Source organism: Perognathus longimembris, chromosome 3 (genome assembly GCF_023159225.1).
Source record: "Perognathus longimembris pacificus isolate PPM17 chromosome 3, ASM2315922v1, whole genome shotgun sequence".
Taxonomy (NCBI): domain Eukaryota; kingdom Metazoa; phylum Chordata; class Mammalia; order Rodentia; family Heteromyidae; genus Perognathus; species Perognathus longimembris.
The window spans coordinates 19,779,789-19,796,201 of record NC_063163.1 but is presented as its reverse complement, the minus strand read 5'-3'; the positions used below and the strand labels follow the sequence as shown (position 1 = coordinate 19,796,201).

Genomic DNA, 16,413 nt, shown 5'->3' with positions numbered 1-16,413 from the left:
TGTCAAAGTATTAGCAGCAATAGCTTTTCTAGAAAAGCAGCCTTTTTATTTTCAAAAGGGTTTCTGTACGGGCTGTAATTTTTACAACTTCTTCGGTTGACCTTACTCCGTTCACATCTAGAAATTTCAACTATCACTGCTTTGGAATTTTCTATAAAGAAAATCATATCATCTATGAATAAACAGTACTGTTCTCTCTTTTGTTGCATTTTTACCCTTTGAGTCAAAATCTCACTGAATAGCCAGATTAGTCTCAAAATGACAATCCTTTTCTCTCAGGCTCTCAAGTGAGCCACTCTGCTCAGTTTGGTTTTTTCCTTTCCAATCATTATATGATTTATTTTCTTACTTTACTGGTTAGACCTTTGAGTAAAAAACTGGAAAAATATGATGGTCGACATCTTTTCTCATTTCTTACCTTGACAGAAGCAAGGCATTCAGGATCTCAATATCTCAACACTGAATATATTATTAGCTCTAGTAGATCAGACATTGTAGATAATCAATCCCTAGCAAAAAACTTTCTATTTCTACTTTTCTTTTGGGAATTTTTTTCCTGGGGGGAGTGGGGACAGGGAGAGCACTACTGAGGATTGAACTCCGAGGGCCTCATGCTTGCTAGGCTGGCACACTACCACTATGAGATATGCCTCTAGGTCCTTTTTGCATTGCATATTTTCAAAGTAGGGTTCTGCTTTATGTCCAGGTCTGGGCTGAGATCCTCTCTTCTACTGCTTTCCCATGTGCTAGAGCTGACAGGCATGCATTCAGCAATTGTGCTTACCCTGGCAGCTGTGCTTTCCCAGCACACCACTGTGCTCAATCAACAATTGATTAAGATGGAGTCTCGTAAAGTTTTGCCCAGGCTAAAACTGTAATGGCCCCATTTCTGACTCCTAAGCAGCTAGAATTAAAAGTTCAAGACACTGTGCCCAGTTTTGAAGATTATTTAATATAACCAAGTAACGAATTTCATCAAATGTGCTTCATGTCACGGGAATATATTAATATTTTATTTTTCTGTCTGTGTTGTTGATAACAGATACTGGCCTGTAAATGTTCTTACAATATCCTTATCAGGTTTTAGTAAAAAATGTATGCTAAATTCAGAAGATGAACTGAAAAGTATTACAAAGTATCATTAGTACCTCCTGACAATTCAAAAATCAATCCCCGTTGTTTAGCACCTCTTTATTTCCTGTTGAAATATAACCAACTAGACTATTAATGTATAAGAAAAAACAGGGTGTTTTTTTTTTTCCCTCATGGCTAAGAACAGAAGGAAAACCAGTACTCTGTAAAAATGAGGAACTACTAAAGATTAAGTCATCTAAGCTTCACTTTTAAATACATAGTGTCCAGACTGGAATTCAATATGTAGGAAATGCAGTCATAGTCAGAAGTACCTCTAAATTTGCATTAAGCAACGAAGTTTATTTTTTGTAGGTTTCCTTAAGCAATAAAAAGTATCTGAACAGTCAAATGTAAAAAAACTCATTTATGGGCTGGGGATATGGCCTAGTGGCAAGAGTGCCTGCCTCATATACATGAGGCCCTGGGTTCGATTCCCCAGCACCACATATACAGAAAGTGGCCAGAAGTGGCACTGTGGCTCAAGTGGCAGAGTGCTAGCCTTGAGCAAAAAGAAGCCAGGGACAGTGCTCAGGCCCTGAGTCCAAGCCCAGGACTGGCCAAAAAAAAACTCATTTATATATAATTAGTTTATGCTAAATTTTGTTAAGTAAGCAATCATCTACTCAGGAAATCTGTTTATGATATTCTCTTTAAACAACACATGTACTCTACTTCAACCTTGCTTAGCCAAATAATCTGTTGAGAATAGGATTTAATAAGTATTTTAAGACATTCTTTCAAGAATATTAAGCACTATTTTTAAGATTCATTTAGTCAATCACACCTTTCATTAACTGACTTTTTTATTATTAGTTAACAAGTTATATACATCAATATGTAATAAGTCATATACTTGTTTACTATTATTAGTTAATGAAGGTCATACATTTTTATATGTAATATATACCTGTGGATTGACTAAAGTTTAGCTAATACTTTCATTCCTTGGTATTTTTACAGTATAAACACTCAAAATTACTCACAGCAGTTTTAAAAAATATAAACAAATCCTTATTAACAATAATCATCCGTTGTTCATATCTTTTGAACTTATTCCTTCTATTTAAGTGAAGTTTTATATATTTTAAAAAAGATCTCTCCAACTTCCTATCTACCCACCTCAAAAAGCACCATTTTACTCTGCTTCTATGACACTGTTTTTAGTTTCTACATATGAGTGAAACAAAGGAATTAAAATAAACAAAAGGATTAATGACTCTAGATAGAAATATCTTAACAAATTTTTTTTGCTACAGTAACTTAGTTCCCAGAAAGTTCAGCAAGTCTTCTAAACAAATTCTATTTTCCCATTAGAAAAAAAATCCATCTAACAATTATGACAGAGGGCAATATATTAAAAATATAGCAGAAAATGAAGTTCAAATTTCAAAATTAAAAGATTATTTGTTCAATTGTATTTTATAGTGAAAAAAAAAGTAAAATTTGCCATCATATACAAAGGCTATATCAATAGCATCTGTATGACATGCAATTAATCCTAATTACACCATACAATTTCCATTTAAAAAATTCCATGGTACAAATCTTGAAAAATGGACTAATAAATGTTTTAGGGTAAGAAAATACATACAGAAAAATAATTAACACTCTATACCAGATTTTTTCCTTTCTAGTGACACTGAGATTTGAACTCAGGACCTTGTGCTTCATAGGCTGACACCTACCCTGTTTGTGACTAGTTATCTTTAGGATAGGGTCTCACTTCCTGCCAAGTACATACCTAAGACAGATCTGCCTTAAGACTTTTCAGCATTGCTGAGGTCACAGTTGAATGCCCCTCAGTAAAAATAGTTCCATGGGCTTTCCTACCCCACATTGCTTGGAGGTGCAATCCACCCATTTTTAGCCTTCCACATAGCTTGGGATGACAGAAGTGTGCATCATTGTGCCTAGCCAGGGGCTGAAAAGTGGTCTTTCAAATTTTTCTGCTTGGGTAGCCTTGACCCACAATCATCTTGTTCTCTGCTGCCCAAGTAGCTAAGATTATAAACATGAGCCACTAATGCCCAGCTTTCTATCATAAATTTAATATTTGAAATTGATATGGTAAACGGTTAGGCAATAAGCAGTCAACTGGTTATTCAGTCGCCTTCTTAGAATTTAGAATAGCTTTAGCAAAATATTCATCTTAAAAAAAAAACAAAACCAAAAAAGACAAACAACTACAAAATCAATACTTGCAAAACTGTTTGGTGTAAATGAACTGAACAATTCATGGGGGGTAAGGGAAACGGGGGGGGCGGAATGAGGGATGAGGTAACAAACAGTACAAGAAATGTATCCAATGCCTAACGTATGAAACTATAACCTCTCTGTACATCAGTTTGATAATAAAAATTTTTAAAAAAACAACAAACAAACAATAGGCTAAATGTTGTGACACACACCCACAACCCCAGCTATTTGCAGAGATCAGGAAAATCAGTTAAGAGACCACAGATCAATAAACAAGCCAAACATGGCAGTGTGTACCTATAAATCTAACTATGCTAGAGGCACAGGCAGAGAGGATAGTAGACCAAAGTCAGTCGGCCATGGGCAAATCTGCAGGACCCTAATTGAAAAATAACCAATGTAAAAACTGGCTGTGTAAGTTTCAAGTGGAATAACAACTGCCTAACAAGTGCAAGAATTCCTTTAAGGTTTCAGCACCAAAACTCATGAAGTAGATGAAGAAAAACAACTAAGAACAAGAAAATTTAAAATGTTATCCTGTAAATAGGTTTTCTAAAGATGACTAAAAGTTACATGCTTATAAATGACTGTTTTCCTTTAGAGATTATTTGTCAAGAGATTATCTTCTACAAACAGCCTGCTATCATTAGTGACTTTTCACAAAATTCAGTAAATAGATTGATTGATATTAGTACATATTGTCAATTTCAAATTAGTGTACATTTTATTTTTTTCAAATTTTTATTATCAAATTGATGGACAGAGAGGTTACAGTTTCATACGTTAGGCATTGGATATATTTCTTGTACTGTTTGTTACCTCGTCCCTCATTCCCCCCTCCCTCCTTCCCCTTTCCCTTTTCCCCCATGAACATTTTAAAGCTAAACAAAAGACTTTTTAGAATAACGAAAATACTATCAAAATACAGTGGAAATTTTACAAAAGCTGTGTTGAGCACAGATTTCAAGTTTTAGATTCCAAATGTTGATGTAAAGAGACCCGAAACAAAACTGGGTATGGAGATATCTTCAAAATTGCTCAATAGTATGCTAAGTAGAGATTTTATCCTGCTTTTATTCCCATTACTTGTCAGTAAGACTAGGCTAATAAACCTAATCTGTTAGTGTAGTAGAACAGCCACATGAAAATTCAGAGAAAGTGGGTTTCTCATGGGGAAATGCAGTGGTTTCATGGGAGATGACAGAGGGATTTTTCTTTATTGACAGAGAGAAATGCACTCTAGGAAACCTGCCACCATTAAAATGGAAAAATAACGCAGGAAAAGCAGTAACAAATAGAAAAGTATTCCTTAAAAATGGAAATAAGGCAGGAAAGGGAATAACAATTGGAAAAGTACTCTCCAACATAGAAAGACTAGAGTAAAAGAATCATAATTAAGGTGTCCATAAAGCTATGAATATACAAAGTAATTTAGCTAACAAACTGCATGTTTAAAAGAACAAATTAACTTAAAATAGGTCTGGCAGTAAGATGATTGACAATATAAATGGAAGGGGTTCCTAAGATACTTTCTAAGATAAGGCCCAAGGAGGGCTAGGATCTGAAGGTGGTAGAAGAGAAAAAGCACACTACAAACAAAGGTACAGGCTTACACATTTATACTTCTTAGAAAATCACTTCCAGAACTGGGATTAGGAAAAATTATATGAAAAATAATTCATTTAAGGACTGCTGTGCCTAAAATAACAAGAGCCCAAGAAGAAGGTCTTGGGTGCCGAATGAGGTCCAGTTTCAAATTTCTGTAAGCGCCTAAGTTTAATGACATAAACAAAGGAAATAGTATATTGAAGGACTAATGAGAGCAGGTTAGCAATCTCACTGGATGTTTCTGTTTTACTTTCAATGTGGATTTCCTTTATAATCATATCAAAATGCAAAGAGTCATGGGCTAGGAACAGACTGTAGTCTGCTCTAGCAACTAGTTTGGGGGCCTTGGATTATCCAGCTCCAATAATCTGTGATCCACACACCTCATAGGAAACTAAAGAGCAGGGCATTCACTCACACCTAAACACAAAAAACAAAACACATTCACACGAGAGATAGAAACATAACTACTGTTAACATAATAGCACACTTATCCCCTCATTAAAAAGAGAATAATTAAATAGTAAGGCTACAAAAACAGTTGTTAGTAATAAATTTAAAACTTACTGTATCATCATTCCCATTGACAGAGTATTTTTAAATCAACGCTTCCATTTAATATTCACAAAACACCATGCACAAGACAAATATTACCACCACCACTTTATGGATGAGTAAAAAGACTTCAGAAAGGTTAACAGCATAGTGCAATATCATGCATGCAATTAGTAAGGTAAGAACCAGAGATCAAGCTCAGGCAAAATTCCTAGTTCATGGCTCTTTCTTTTAGAACTGCCAGAGATCCCAAACTAATAATGCACAATGTCCCTAAAGACAATAAGTACAAAGGAAAAATAAAATGGAGGGCATAGAAATAGAGGCAAGTATTAAAATGTTGACGCAAAAAATAAAACAAGGTAGTAATATTTTTCTTTTTCAGTGAATGTAAAAGCAAAAGGTAGGAGTAAGAGCTACAGATACAATTAAGAAGCAGAAATTTAGAGCTACGAAAAAAAAAAGATGCCACCTGAAAACATTTACAAAGCCAAGACAAACACATCATGCTATTCTTCTTACCTTTTCAGTTGCTGAAACAGATGGCTTTGATACAAAACCCAACCTGTCCTTCACAGATAACTTAGTTACATTCTAAAAAAATTAAAATGGACATATTCAGTGTCTTCCCAAACATATATATTTGTTGGGAATTTGAACATTCGGATCCCATCAATATATACTGAGTCTATGCATATACTGATGATTAGCACAGAAACTTAGATTTTTTTTTAAAAGAGGAAGAAGGAATAAGAGGGGGAGAAGGGTAAGAAAAAAATGTATTTGGAAAACAAATCAACAGAATTTAAGAAAAATTATTATGTAAAATAAGCAGTCCCCTAAAGTCCTTTCCTTGATACATAACTATAAATTCTTCGAATTCTATGTTAACATAGAATATGCATATTTTAAAAAGTATGCTTGCTTCTCAAGCTTAAAAACAAATGTCCTTCTTTCCTAAAATATGCTGCTTTATATCTAAATCTACCGTATTTGGTGGTGACTTTGATATAATGAAGGTATATTTTTCATTACTGATAATTTACCAATTTACATTCTATATTTTCATACAGAATTTCAGTATCTTACATTTTAGGAATTAGGAAGAACATTTTAATAAATGACATTTATTAACTAAGTGTGATACTACAGCCTATTATTCTGAAACATCTGTAGGAAAAAAAAAAAAAAAAAGGAAAGCTATGTTTCAGAAATAGAGTAGAGAGGGCTGGGGATGTAGCCTAGTGGCAAGAGTGCCTGCCTCGGATACATGAGGCCCTAGGTTCGATTCCCCAGCACCACATATACAGAAAACGGCCAGAAGTGGCGCTGTGGCTCAAGTGGCAGAGTGCTAGCCTTGAGCGGGAAGAGGCCAGGGACAGTGCTCGGGCCTGAGTCCAAGGCCCAGGACTGGCCAAAAAAAAAAAAAAAGAAAAGAAATAGAGAGTAGAGAAATGCCCCAAGAAACTGTCACTCAGTGTAGAAGAAGTGGAAAGGCTGTAACATAATGATCAGAGAATCCCAGAATCAAAATAAGCGATGCAGAATTCTGAGCAAGTTGTCCAAGTACTGGAAATAATAAAATTATCAAGTAGGCTTAACATGGTATTTTATGGTTTTGCCCAACTTTCCCCAAAGTTTCTTGTTTACTACACAATTACCTCTAAAATGAAATTCTAAGTAAAAAGACGGTAAAAAAATTTAGTGTACTGAACTTCATTCTTTAGGCAGTTTGCTGAAATATATCTCCTCTACCAAGTAAAAGACATTTCTCTTGTAAGTAGTAACTGAAGAAAATTGAAGATTCAAAAACTACAGAAAAAATGAAAGTTATAGTAAAATTTATAAGTGGGGTTCAAATATGTATATACCATATTTCTATGTAAATCATAATTATAGCTAGGTATCAGTGGCTCACGCCTGTAATCCTAGCTACTTAGGAGGCTGAGATCTGAAATCAGGCTTCAAAACCAACCTGGGTAGCAAAGTCTGTGAGACTCTTACCTCCAACTAACCAACAAGAAGGTGGAAGTTGAGCTGTGTGGCTAAAGTGGTAGAGCTCTAGACTTGAGCACAAAAGCTCAAGGACAGAGCCCAGGCCCTGAGTTCAAGCCCCAGGACTGGCATGAGAAAAAAAAACAAAACAGAAAAAACCCTAAACTAAAAATAAAAACATACTTAGAATTGAAAGATGCCAAGAGAAACTAATTTACCGGAACAATAAGGAACAATAAGATATTTTTCCATTTACCTGAGGAAGGTCTGAACTAGCACTCTGGGCTTCTGCTGGTTCAATAGTACTTGAAGGTACTGGACCCAACCGCTCTTTGACTGACTGCTTCACCACAGGTAAAATAGGCTGCTGGACTAAAGGCTGTATTACCTCAAAACAAGAAAAAAGAAAATGTGTTAAAAGCTGATTAATCCAGGAGCATGAAAAGCTTTGTTATATTGTAATAAATGGTCAAGCATTAGGAAGTTAAAATACAGCTTATAATCAAACCTTACTTCCTTTCAATTTTCTTAACACATACATATAGCTATTTCTTTTATAAAAAATTATTTATAAAGTATAAGAATAAAACTAAAGTCTGTTCTTCAATACCTTCGGTTTCAGTAAATGAAAAATTGGTATAACTTTCTAAACAATCTAACATTATATAGTACACTGAGTCACTAGTACAGGAAAGCAGAGAAAGGAAATTAAAAAGAGGAATAATGAATTATTTCTGATATAAACACACAATCTCAATTTATGAAATACATATTATCTACAAATTACTGAATGCTTATAATCTGCCAGGACTGTTCTAAATGCCTAAGATGTACCTTCATATACTTTCACAAAAAAGGCTTAACCTCACAATTAAATGAAAACGGAATAGAGAAGTAAAACAGCATAATCAAGCCTATAAAGTTAACAGCACTAAAAGCTAGGATCTAAACACAGTTCCCAGGATTCAAATGCCTCTGCTCTTAAACACTGTACTAAGAGCTCAATAGGAAATGAATCCTTTCATTCTTACCTTTGGGGAAGTAGTTTGTAACTGTTGGGTACTTCCTTCTCTGTGCCAATAAACCTTAATAAAACGATTGTTTAATACAGCTTCCGTACTTGAAATTGCTTTCTTTGCTTCTTCATATGTTGCAAATTGTATAAGGGCACCTTCAGGATCACCATTATAGGCAACCTAAGATCGAAAATATTAACAGTAAGTTTCTAGAGGAATTTGTAGCTTCATGAAATAAAATTTCTCAAGATATAAAAAACTGGTCCTTCCAAAACATATTTTTATTCTTCCTTATACCTCCACTGTCCCAATCTTATTTTTATTCTAAGAGAAATAGTAACTGAGGATTGTTAATTCTGTGAACAAATAAATCCTCTCCGATTTAACAATACCTAAGTTGCTCTTCCTTTAATAACAATGCTTGTTAAAACATGTTATATAAGCCACAGGAAGTTACAGAAATACAGAATAGTGAAAAATAAGCATAATTTGAATCAAATTTCATGGTTCAACCCTTGGATGATTCTCACATGAGCATGAGTTAAGTCACTTATTCTATCTCAGTGTCATCTTCTATAAATGGATTAATAGTACCACTCCTTCATGTAAAGAGTAACGATTCATGTGGAACAGAGATTTATACTATGTATTCAATAAACAGTAATTATAATTGTAAGGATAAAAATGACTTCAGGTAGTCTTTAAATAATAATCCATTTATTAGAATTTATAAACATCAAACTCTTAAAACACAATTTAAATTATTACAACTGTATTTAATATGTGAAAAGATACTGAGAACTTTATGACTAGAGATAAATGTGGTAAAGCAAACTGAATTGCCCCAAAGAGATACTCAAGATTAAGTATAATATGTATACTATGGGTCCATAATAACTTATAAATTTCAATTTCTTGTCTCTCATGGTTTGGCTACAATTAAGTATGTCTCCTTAAGGTTTTAGGTGTTAAGAGTTTATATCTTAGTTGGCCATCCTGGGAAGTGGAGTGAACCTTTAAGGAGTCAGGTCTAGAGGGAGGTAATTAGGAAAATGAGGGAAGGAACCAGTCCCTAGAAAGGATTAAGGGATTCAAATAGCTCCTGTGGACCCCCGAGCTTTCAGAAGAGTGACTGTTAGGAGAATAAAGTTAATCCCTGTATAGCTGACTTCCTGTTTTGGGATAATCTAATCCCTTCACATAACTTCAACTATTCCACCACCATCAATAGGCTTTCAAAGGACAAATCCAGAGCACCATCTTCTCTTAAACTTTCAGCCTTCAAAACCCATGAGCTAATAAATATGCCAGTTTTCTTTATTAAGTTAAGACTGTCTCAAGTACTTCATATTCCCAACCTTAAAATATTAACAAATTTTCTTCTCTAAACATTAAGTGTTGACAACCAGTCATTTCCTGGCTCTTACCTGTAAGTTTACCAAAGTTCCAAAACGACTAAAATGTTCATTAAGTTTGCTGATATTATTTAATTCTGGAGGAACTTTTCTAAGCTCAAGTTTGGTATTTTCATTTCCAAACTGAACCTTCTTCTGGAAGCCTGGGCTATTTGTCCTATTAAAATTCGGTCTATTAAAAAAAAAAAAAGAGTTGATCAATGCATTTATAAATCCTGACTCCTATTCCAAGTACAAAGGAATAAAGTTTGACATGTAAAATGAGTGTTTAACTGGTGCCAGTAACTCATACCTCAAATTCTACCTACTCAGGAGGCTGACCTGAGGATCGTGGTTCAAGCCAGCCTGGGCAGAAAAGTCCTTGTGAGACTCTTAGCTCTAATTAACCACTCAAAGACCAGAAGTGGCATTGTGGCTCAAGTGGAAGAGTGCCAGCTTTGAGCACAGGGTCTCAAGGATAGCTCTCAAGGATTGCTCCCAGGCACTGTGTTCAACCCCATAACAACAACAAAAACCCATATCTAAGAGTGTCTTATCTTGGAGAATGGGGAAGTAGAAAGAGTAAATATCATGCCCTTATCTACCACACCACTTTTATTTTTTTTAAGTCTTTATAGTACTAAACACTTAAAAATTTCTATAATATAGTGTAACTTTTAGCTGGAGATTGCCTATAGAAGAGTAACATTTTTTTTTAAAGAAAATACAGTGTGGTCACTGTAATACATCAAAAAAAACCTTTTTTTTTTTCAGTTTAAAATTCCTTATTTTCCTGCCAGCTTACTTATCAAACCAAGTCTTCTTTGTAGGAACTCCAGGTTCTCCAGAACCAATAGTTCTTTTCCTTGATTCTGAATCCACTACTATCCTCATGCTGCTTTTATTAGGAGGCTTTTCTGTATTAACAAAAGAAAATGAAAGAAAGCATACATTAACATTTTGTGTTGATCAGTTATTTTTTAAACTCATACTGGAAAAAGGTGTGGAAGGCATATGTACTCCTATGCAGCAAAATAAAAGACAATTTGAAGTGGAAGTTGTAAGGTTTGCCAGAAAGGAAACCCACCACATGGTTCAGGCAGAAAGGAGTTTATTGGGGGGAAAGCAAACTGCCAGCCCACACAAAATGGAGGCATGGGGAGACAGAGGGGAAGGAAGAAGGGAAAAAGAGAGAAAAGAACAAGAGAGTAAGAGAAAAGGAAAGAGAGCAGGGACCGTGTTCAGCTGGATTATGTATGAAAAGGTGGGAGATGTGGCCAGGTGGGTTGGATCTGACCTCACAGAAGGAGGAGGTAACTGCCTCCAGGTGTGCCAGTTACCTAGGTAACTCAGGTACTGGGGGCAGACTTAAGCAGGTGGGGGACAACTGCAGGAGCCCTTCCAGGTGTGGACCTTACAGAAGTCACCAGGAATATGTTAAAAAAAAAAAAAAAAAGCTTTAAAAAAACAACTAACAGTGACCATAGAAGAAGGGGTTAAAATCTGTAAACTAGCCAGGTAGCAGACAGAGAATAGGTAAACATTATAATCAACTACAATCTAAAGTAGCTACTTCTCAATTATCAGCTGTATAATATCCTTTTACAGAAACTATAAAAAAAAAAAAAACAACCTTCACACCCCTTTTTCCTACCATTGTGTAATTACTGGATTGCCTCAAGCATAATTTGAAAAGTGTATATGAGGAGCAGGCATACCCATTAAGTACCCTGTGGTCTCAGGGAATATAAACTTGAATCAAAATGCCATTATTTAATGTTCTACAAATACTAAAGGAAGATGTTCAGAGTCTGATAGTGCCCAATGAACAAATAAAAATGCAAAGTATAAGTAATATATAATAGGTACTGTTATTTAGGTTAGATTCTTACAATAGTAAGACACCTTTCATTTTCTTGTTTTTCTGACTAGGTAAGACAGTGATAAAAAAAAATTAGTATGCAAGTTAATTGAAGTTGGGTGCTAATTGCTCAAGGCTATAATCCTAGCTGCTCAAGAGGCTGAAATTTGAGAATCATAGAAACTAGCCCAGGTAGTAAAGTCCATGAGACCCTTATCTCCAATTAATCACCAAACTGCTGGAAGTGGAGCCTTGGCTCAAGTAGCACTAGCCTTAAGCAAAAAAAAACTCACAGACAGTGAGTGGCCTGGCAAGCTCGAGGACCAGCACAAAAAAACACATATAAAAATATACATATACATATATATACACACACATATATGTGTATGCACATATATATATGCATATATACAGAAGACAGAAAGAGAGAGAGAAAGAGAGAGGCTGATGGCTCACACCTCTAAACCCAGCTACTCAAGAGGCTGAGATCTAAGGGCACAGTTCAAAGCCAGACTGATTCTTTTCTCCAGTTAACCAGCAAAAAGCTGTAAGTGAATGTATAACTGAAATGTTAGAGCTCTGTCCTTGAATGAAAAAGCCAAGTGAAAGAGTGAAGCTCTAACTTCAACTCCAGTATCAACACATATACAAAAAAAGTTAACTGAAGAGGTTAAGAAAAAGACATTGTTACAAGAATATGTAATATTTTCTATTACCTTTGATAAACCCTTCTATCAAATGTTAATGTTGCAAATGCTACATCTTTCAATTACTGTCAACTCTACCCATCTTCTAAACCTTTCTACAGTTTAACTTCTAGTATTGTGCTTTTGCTGCCCTGACGTGTGTATGTTATCAGTCTCAGCTCTCAAATCAAAGTTAGTTTCCTCAAAAAAACTTTAAAAGATAGTGAGTCATTTCCTAATTTACATTTCTATGCTTAAAAATATTATAAGACAACTGATGTCAATTTTAATGTCAATGAATTAAAAAATCAAAATAAAATAAATATAAGTTATATATGTATACAAAAAACATGCACAAGTTTATAGAGCTAGATTATCTTAAGTAGGACTTTAAGTATTAAAGAATTACTTTCAAAAATTCAAATGAAATCTTCATTGTGCAAATGAAGAGAAGTACAAGAAACAGTAAAACTACCTGAGGAATACATATTTGGGGGAAATTTCTCTTTAAAGAATAAAGGTGCCTCTGTGCTCCAAATATGGAACCACACATTACTTTTCTCTATTGAAAAGTCAACGGTTCTAGAGAACAAACAAAACCACTCTTCCTAACTTAAAACCAATAAACACAAGACCAACTGTTCTTACACTTTCCCCCCCCAACATGACCAAAATAAAACATCAAGATTAATTACAGTACCTCTGGGTGGCAAATCCATATCCCCTGATGTTAGTCCTATCAAGTTAGGCCTTTGTGCATGCACTCTGTGTCTATACATAGGTCTGGAAGTGTTTGTTATGCTTGGGGCTTCAGGATTGTAGCCATCTGTGTCATATGTATCTGGTAATACAAAAACTGTAATTAAAAAACAATTATAAAACTCAACTTGGCAATTTTTAATGTTAGTATTAGAAAAACAAAACATTTAACATATTTACTAATACATAATATGAAACTAACATGTCTCAGATGCATTAAATACTTCTCTAAAAAATAAACATTAAAAATCAATTGTTCCGGGCTGGGGATATAGCCTAGCGGCAAGAGTGCCTGCCTCGGATACACGAGGCCCTAGGTTCGATTCCCCAGCACCACATATACAGAAAACGGCCAGAAGCGGCGCTGTGGCTCAAGTGGCAGAGTGCTAGCCTTGAGCGGGAAGAAGCCAGGGACAGTGCTCAGCCCCTGAGTCCAAGGCCCAGGACTGGCAAAAAAAAAAAAAAAAAATCAATTGTTCCAAAAAATCTTAATTAAGGGTTTATTATCAATTCACCAAGCTATTACATTTTTATACTAGTCAGAAAAATGGTCCTGAAACAACAAATCATTCAAGACACTTTTTACATCCACCTCTAAAACTTTACTTTCAACTCACTTCCTAAGGTGAAACTTCTTTTTACAACTAAAGACAATAAAAATAAACAAGTACATTGTACTATGAATATAGATAAGTCCAAAACTGCACCTGCAGTAAAGAGAGAAGGTGGAGCAGGAGGAGGCTGATGATGAATGCCAGTTGTTACTACAGTAGGAACAGAACTAGTTGCAGAGTTAGGGGGAGCATCCATGCCAGATGGCTGCAAAGGAGGAAGTGGAGGTGGTGGTCCTGTCAAAACCAAAGAATAAGAAATATCATCTGAAAGTAAACAAACAAAATAGATTATTATACATCCAAACATGATGTTATAGTTTATCAAACTATAGTTATCTTCTACAATCACAACTTCTTCAAACTAAGTTTGCTTTTCTATGGCAAATTTTCTTTTTATGTTTTTCAAAACACATTTGCCTTAAGTTCTAAAGAACTATAGGCAGCTGGGGAATATCAGTGACTATACACTCGTTCACAGTTGTTTGGCATAGGCTGAAGCATGGAGATATATTCCAAATGGGAATATACTGCTCTTGGTTTCTATCAGGCATCTATGGGCTTTAGGAACTTTCAACAGAGCACTCACCACACTATTAACTGTATAAAATCCAGGAACAGACAGATAGTAAATACGGGCAATAAAACCTATCTACTGACCTGTGACAGGTGGGAGACTGGGTGGTAATGGACCTGGTGGTGGCACTGGAGGTCGAAGATTCACTGGTGGGGGTGTAAGAATTGGTGGAGGTGGAGGGAGTCCAGGAGGAGGTGGTCCTTCAACAACAGGTGGCTGGGCTGGAAAAGGCAGCATACCAGGAAGATTCACATCTTCTACAACAACTGGGTCACTTCCATGATCAAAAGGGCACATGTCTCCTCTCATACAAAAACCCTTTTCTGTGAGAAAAGAATTGGACAAAAACTGAAATTAACGGAAATATAAATTATCCAACTGTGTTAATATAAGTTATTTTAAGTAAGAATATTGAATCAATAAGTAATAAAAATATTTCACAAAAGCCACCTGATCATCCCTGCTAACATATAATGTCAAATTAAATAATATATCCGCCATACTCATTTTTTAAAGTCATCAAATTAAAATATGTATGGATAGCCAGTAAGGTGATATAAACCTCATGTAAAACTTCTGGTGTACTTTTGTCCTTAAAAAATACCCTTTATTTAAATCTCTTACTTAAAACTACAGAATACTGAAATAATGACAGTACTACTTATAATCCTTTCATAACACAAATCTTTAAAAGTTTCTATTCACTTATAGAAGTGATACCTAGGTAATATTTATACTTTAGGTCCTATTTATACTCCAACAATCACTGACTTCTAAAGAGTGAGTTTTGTTATTGTTATAATAGTAACTTCCTTAAAAAATAACTTATTTAGCAAATGCTCACAATTTATTACTAATATTTGCATATATCCAATAAATAGGGGTGACCAATGAAAGTTGTAGTATTAAGAAATACATGAAGAAACTACTTTTTCACTATTTCTACTATCAGTATTATGTCTGACTGTATAGCCTAATCCAAGAGAATTTAAGCAAGTAGAAATATTAATTCAATACATTATGAAACAGTTCAAAGACTTACCATCATAGTCTCGACACCGTTTCTTTGGCATTGGTGGTCTTACATAAGAGTTATGGTCCACCTGGTCTTCATGAAATTCTGACCAACTTTCAGTGGTGTTATTACCATGATGAGTAGGAGCAATGACAGTAATGGTGCTGCTCAAAGTAGGGACAGGATAATGACCAGACGAAATATTAGGTACCGAAGAGACTGGAGTATAATTGTTTTCTAATGGATCTGTTCTATCCAGGTCATATTTAGGTTTTACCAGATCCCTTTCTGCAACAACAGAAAACAACTTATAAAACTATACTCATAAATATGTCCCAAATATAAGAAATACAAGTATTGCTGATGAACAGAGAAAACAGAGTAATTTTTCTCAAACCTTTTATTTTTTTTTTTTTTGGCCAGTCCTCGGACTTAGACTCAGGCATTGTCCCTGGCTTCTTTTTGCTCAAGGCTAGCACTCCACCCCTTAAGCCACAGCACCACTTCCAGCTTTTACTGTTTATGTGGTGGTGAGGAATTAAACCCAGGGCTTTGTGCATGCTGGGCAAGCACTCTACGGCTAAGCCACATTCCCAGCACTCTCAAACCTCTTTTAAGACAAAAATACCACTCAATGTTTTAAGATATGCTGTTTTGTTTCAATATGCCATAAACTATAAAATACACATAAAATTTTTCCTGAATAGTTTTGTTTACAGGAAAAAAAACTGTTAAATTTTCTTCTCACAAACTTAGTAGTGCATATTTATAACCTAAAAAAGAACATGTAAGAAACAGATTGCAATACACCTAAAAAAGATACAGTGATTGTTTTTGTAATCAATATTATTTTTAAGATACAAATGGAAACAAACCAACAAACTAGGATTCACATGGTTCCTAGGAAAAAGAAAAGATGTTAAGATGAGTTAAGTGAAGCAACATGCAAAGATGCCTACTAGAGCATTATTATACTGGAGGAAATACCAAACGAAATAAATACAAT

The 16,413-nt window shown here is 34.9% G+C and overlaps 1 protein-coding gene across 11 annotated transcripts in view; it reads right to left on the bottom strand.

The window, feature by feature from the left end:
* Rbm26 (RNA binding motif protein 26) overlaps positions 1 to 16,413 on the bottom strand; it is a 70,046-nt gene that overhangs the window by 30,122 nt on the left and 23,511 nt on the right. For 5 of the 11 annotated variants that reach the window (XM_048341188.1, XM_048341190.1, XM_048341189.1 and 2 more), the window contains exons 6-14: positions 15,435 to 15,695; positions 14,476 to 14,715; positions 13,912 to 14,082; positions 13,146 to 13,301; positions 10,704 to 10,815; positions 9,932 to 10,091; positions 8,520 to 8,684; positions 7,745 to 7,876; positions 6,016 to 6,087 (exon numbers count right to left, since the gene is read on the bottom strand). In XM_048341188.1, the coding sequence (XP_048197145.1) occupies positions 6,016 to 6,087; positions 7,745 to 7,876; positions 8,520 to 8,684; positions 9,932 to 10,091; positions 10,704 to 10,815; positions 13,146 to 13,301; positions 13,912 to 14,082; positions 14,476 to 14,715; positions 15,435 to 15,695 (1,469 nt within the window). The remainder of the gene's footprint in view (positions 1 to 6,015; positions 6,088 to 7,744; positions 7,877 to 8,519; positions 8,685 to 9,931; positions 10,092 to 10,703; positions 10,816 to 13,145; positions 13,302 to 13,911; positions 14,083 to 14,475; positions 14,716 to 15,434; positions 15,696 to 16,413) is intronic. The other 6 variants (XM_048341192.1, XM_048341193.1, XM_048341194.1 and 3 more) reach the window with 6 other exon arrangements.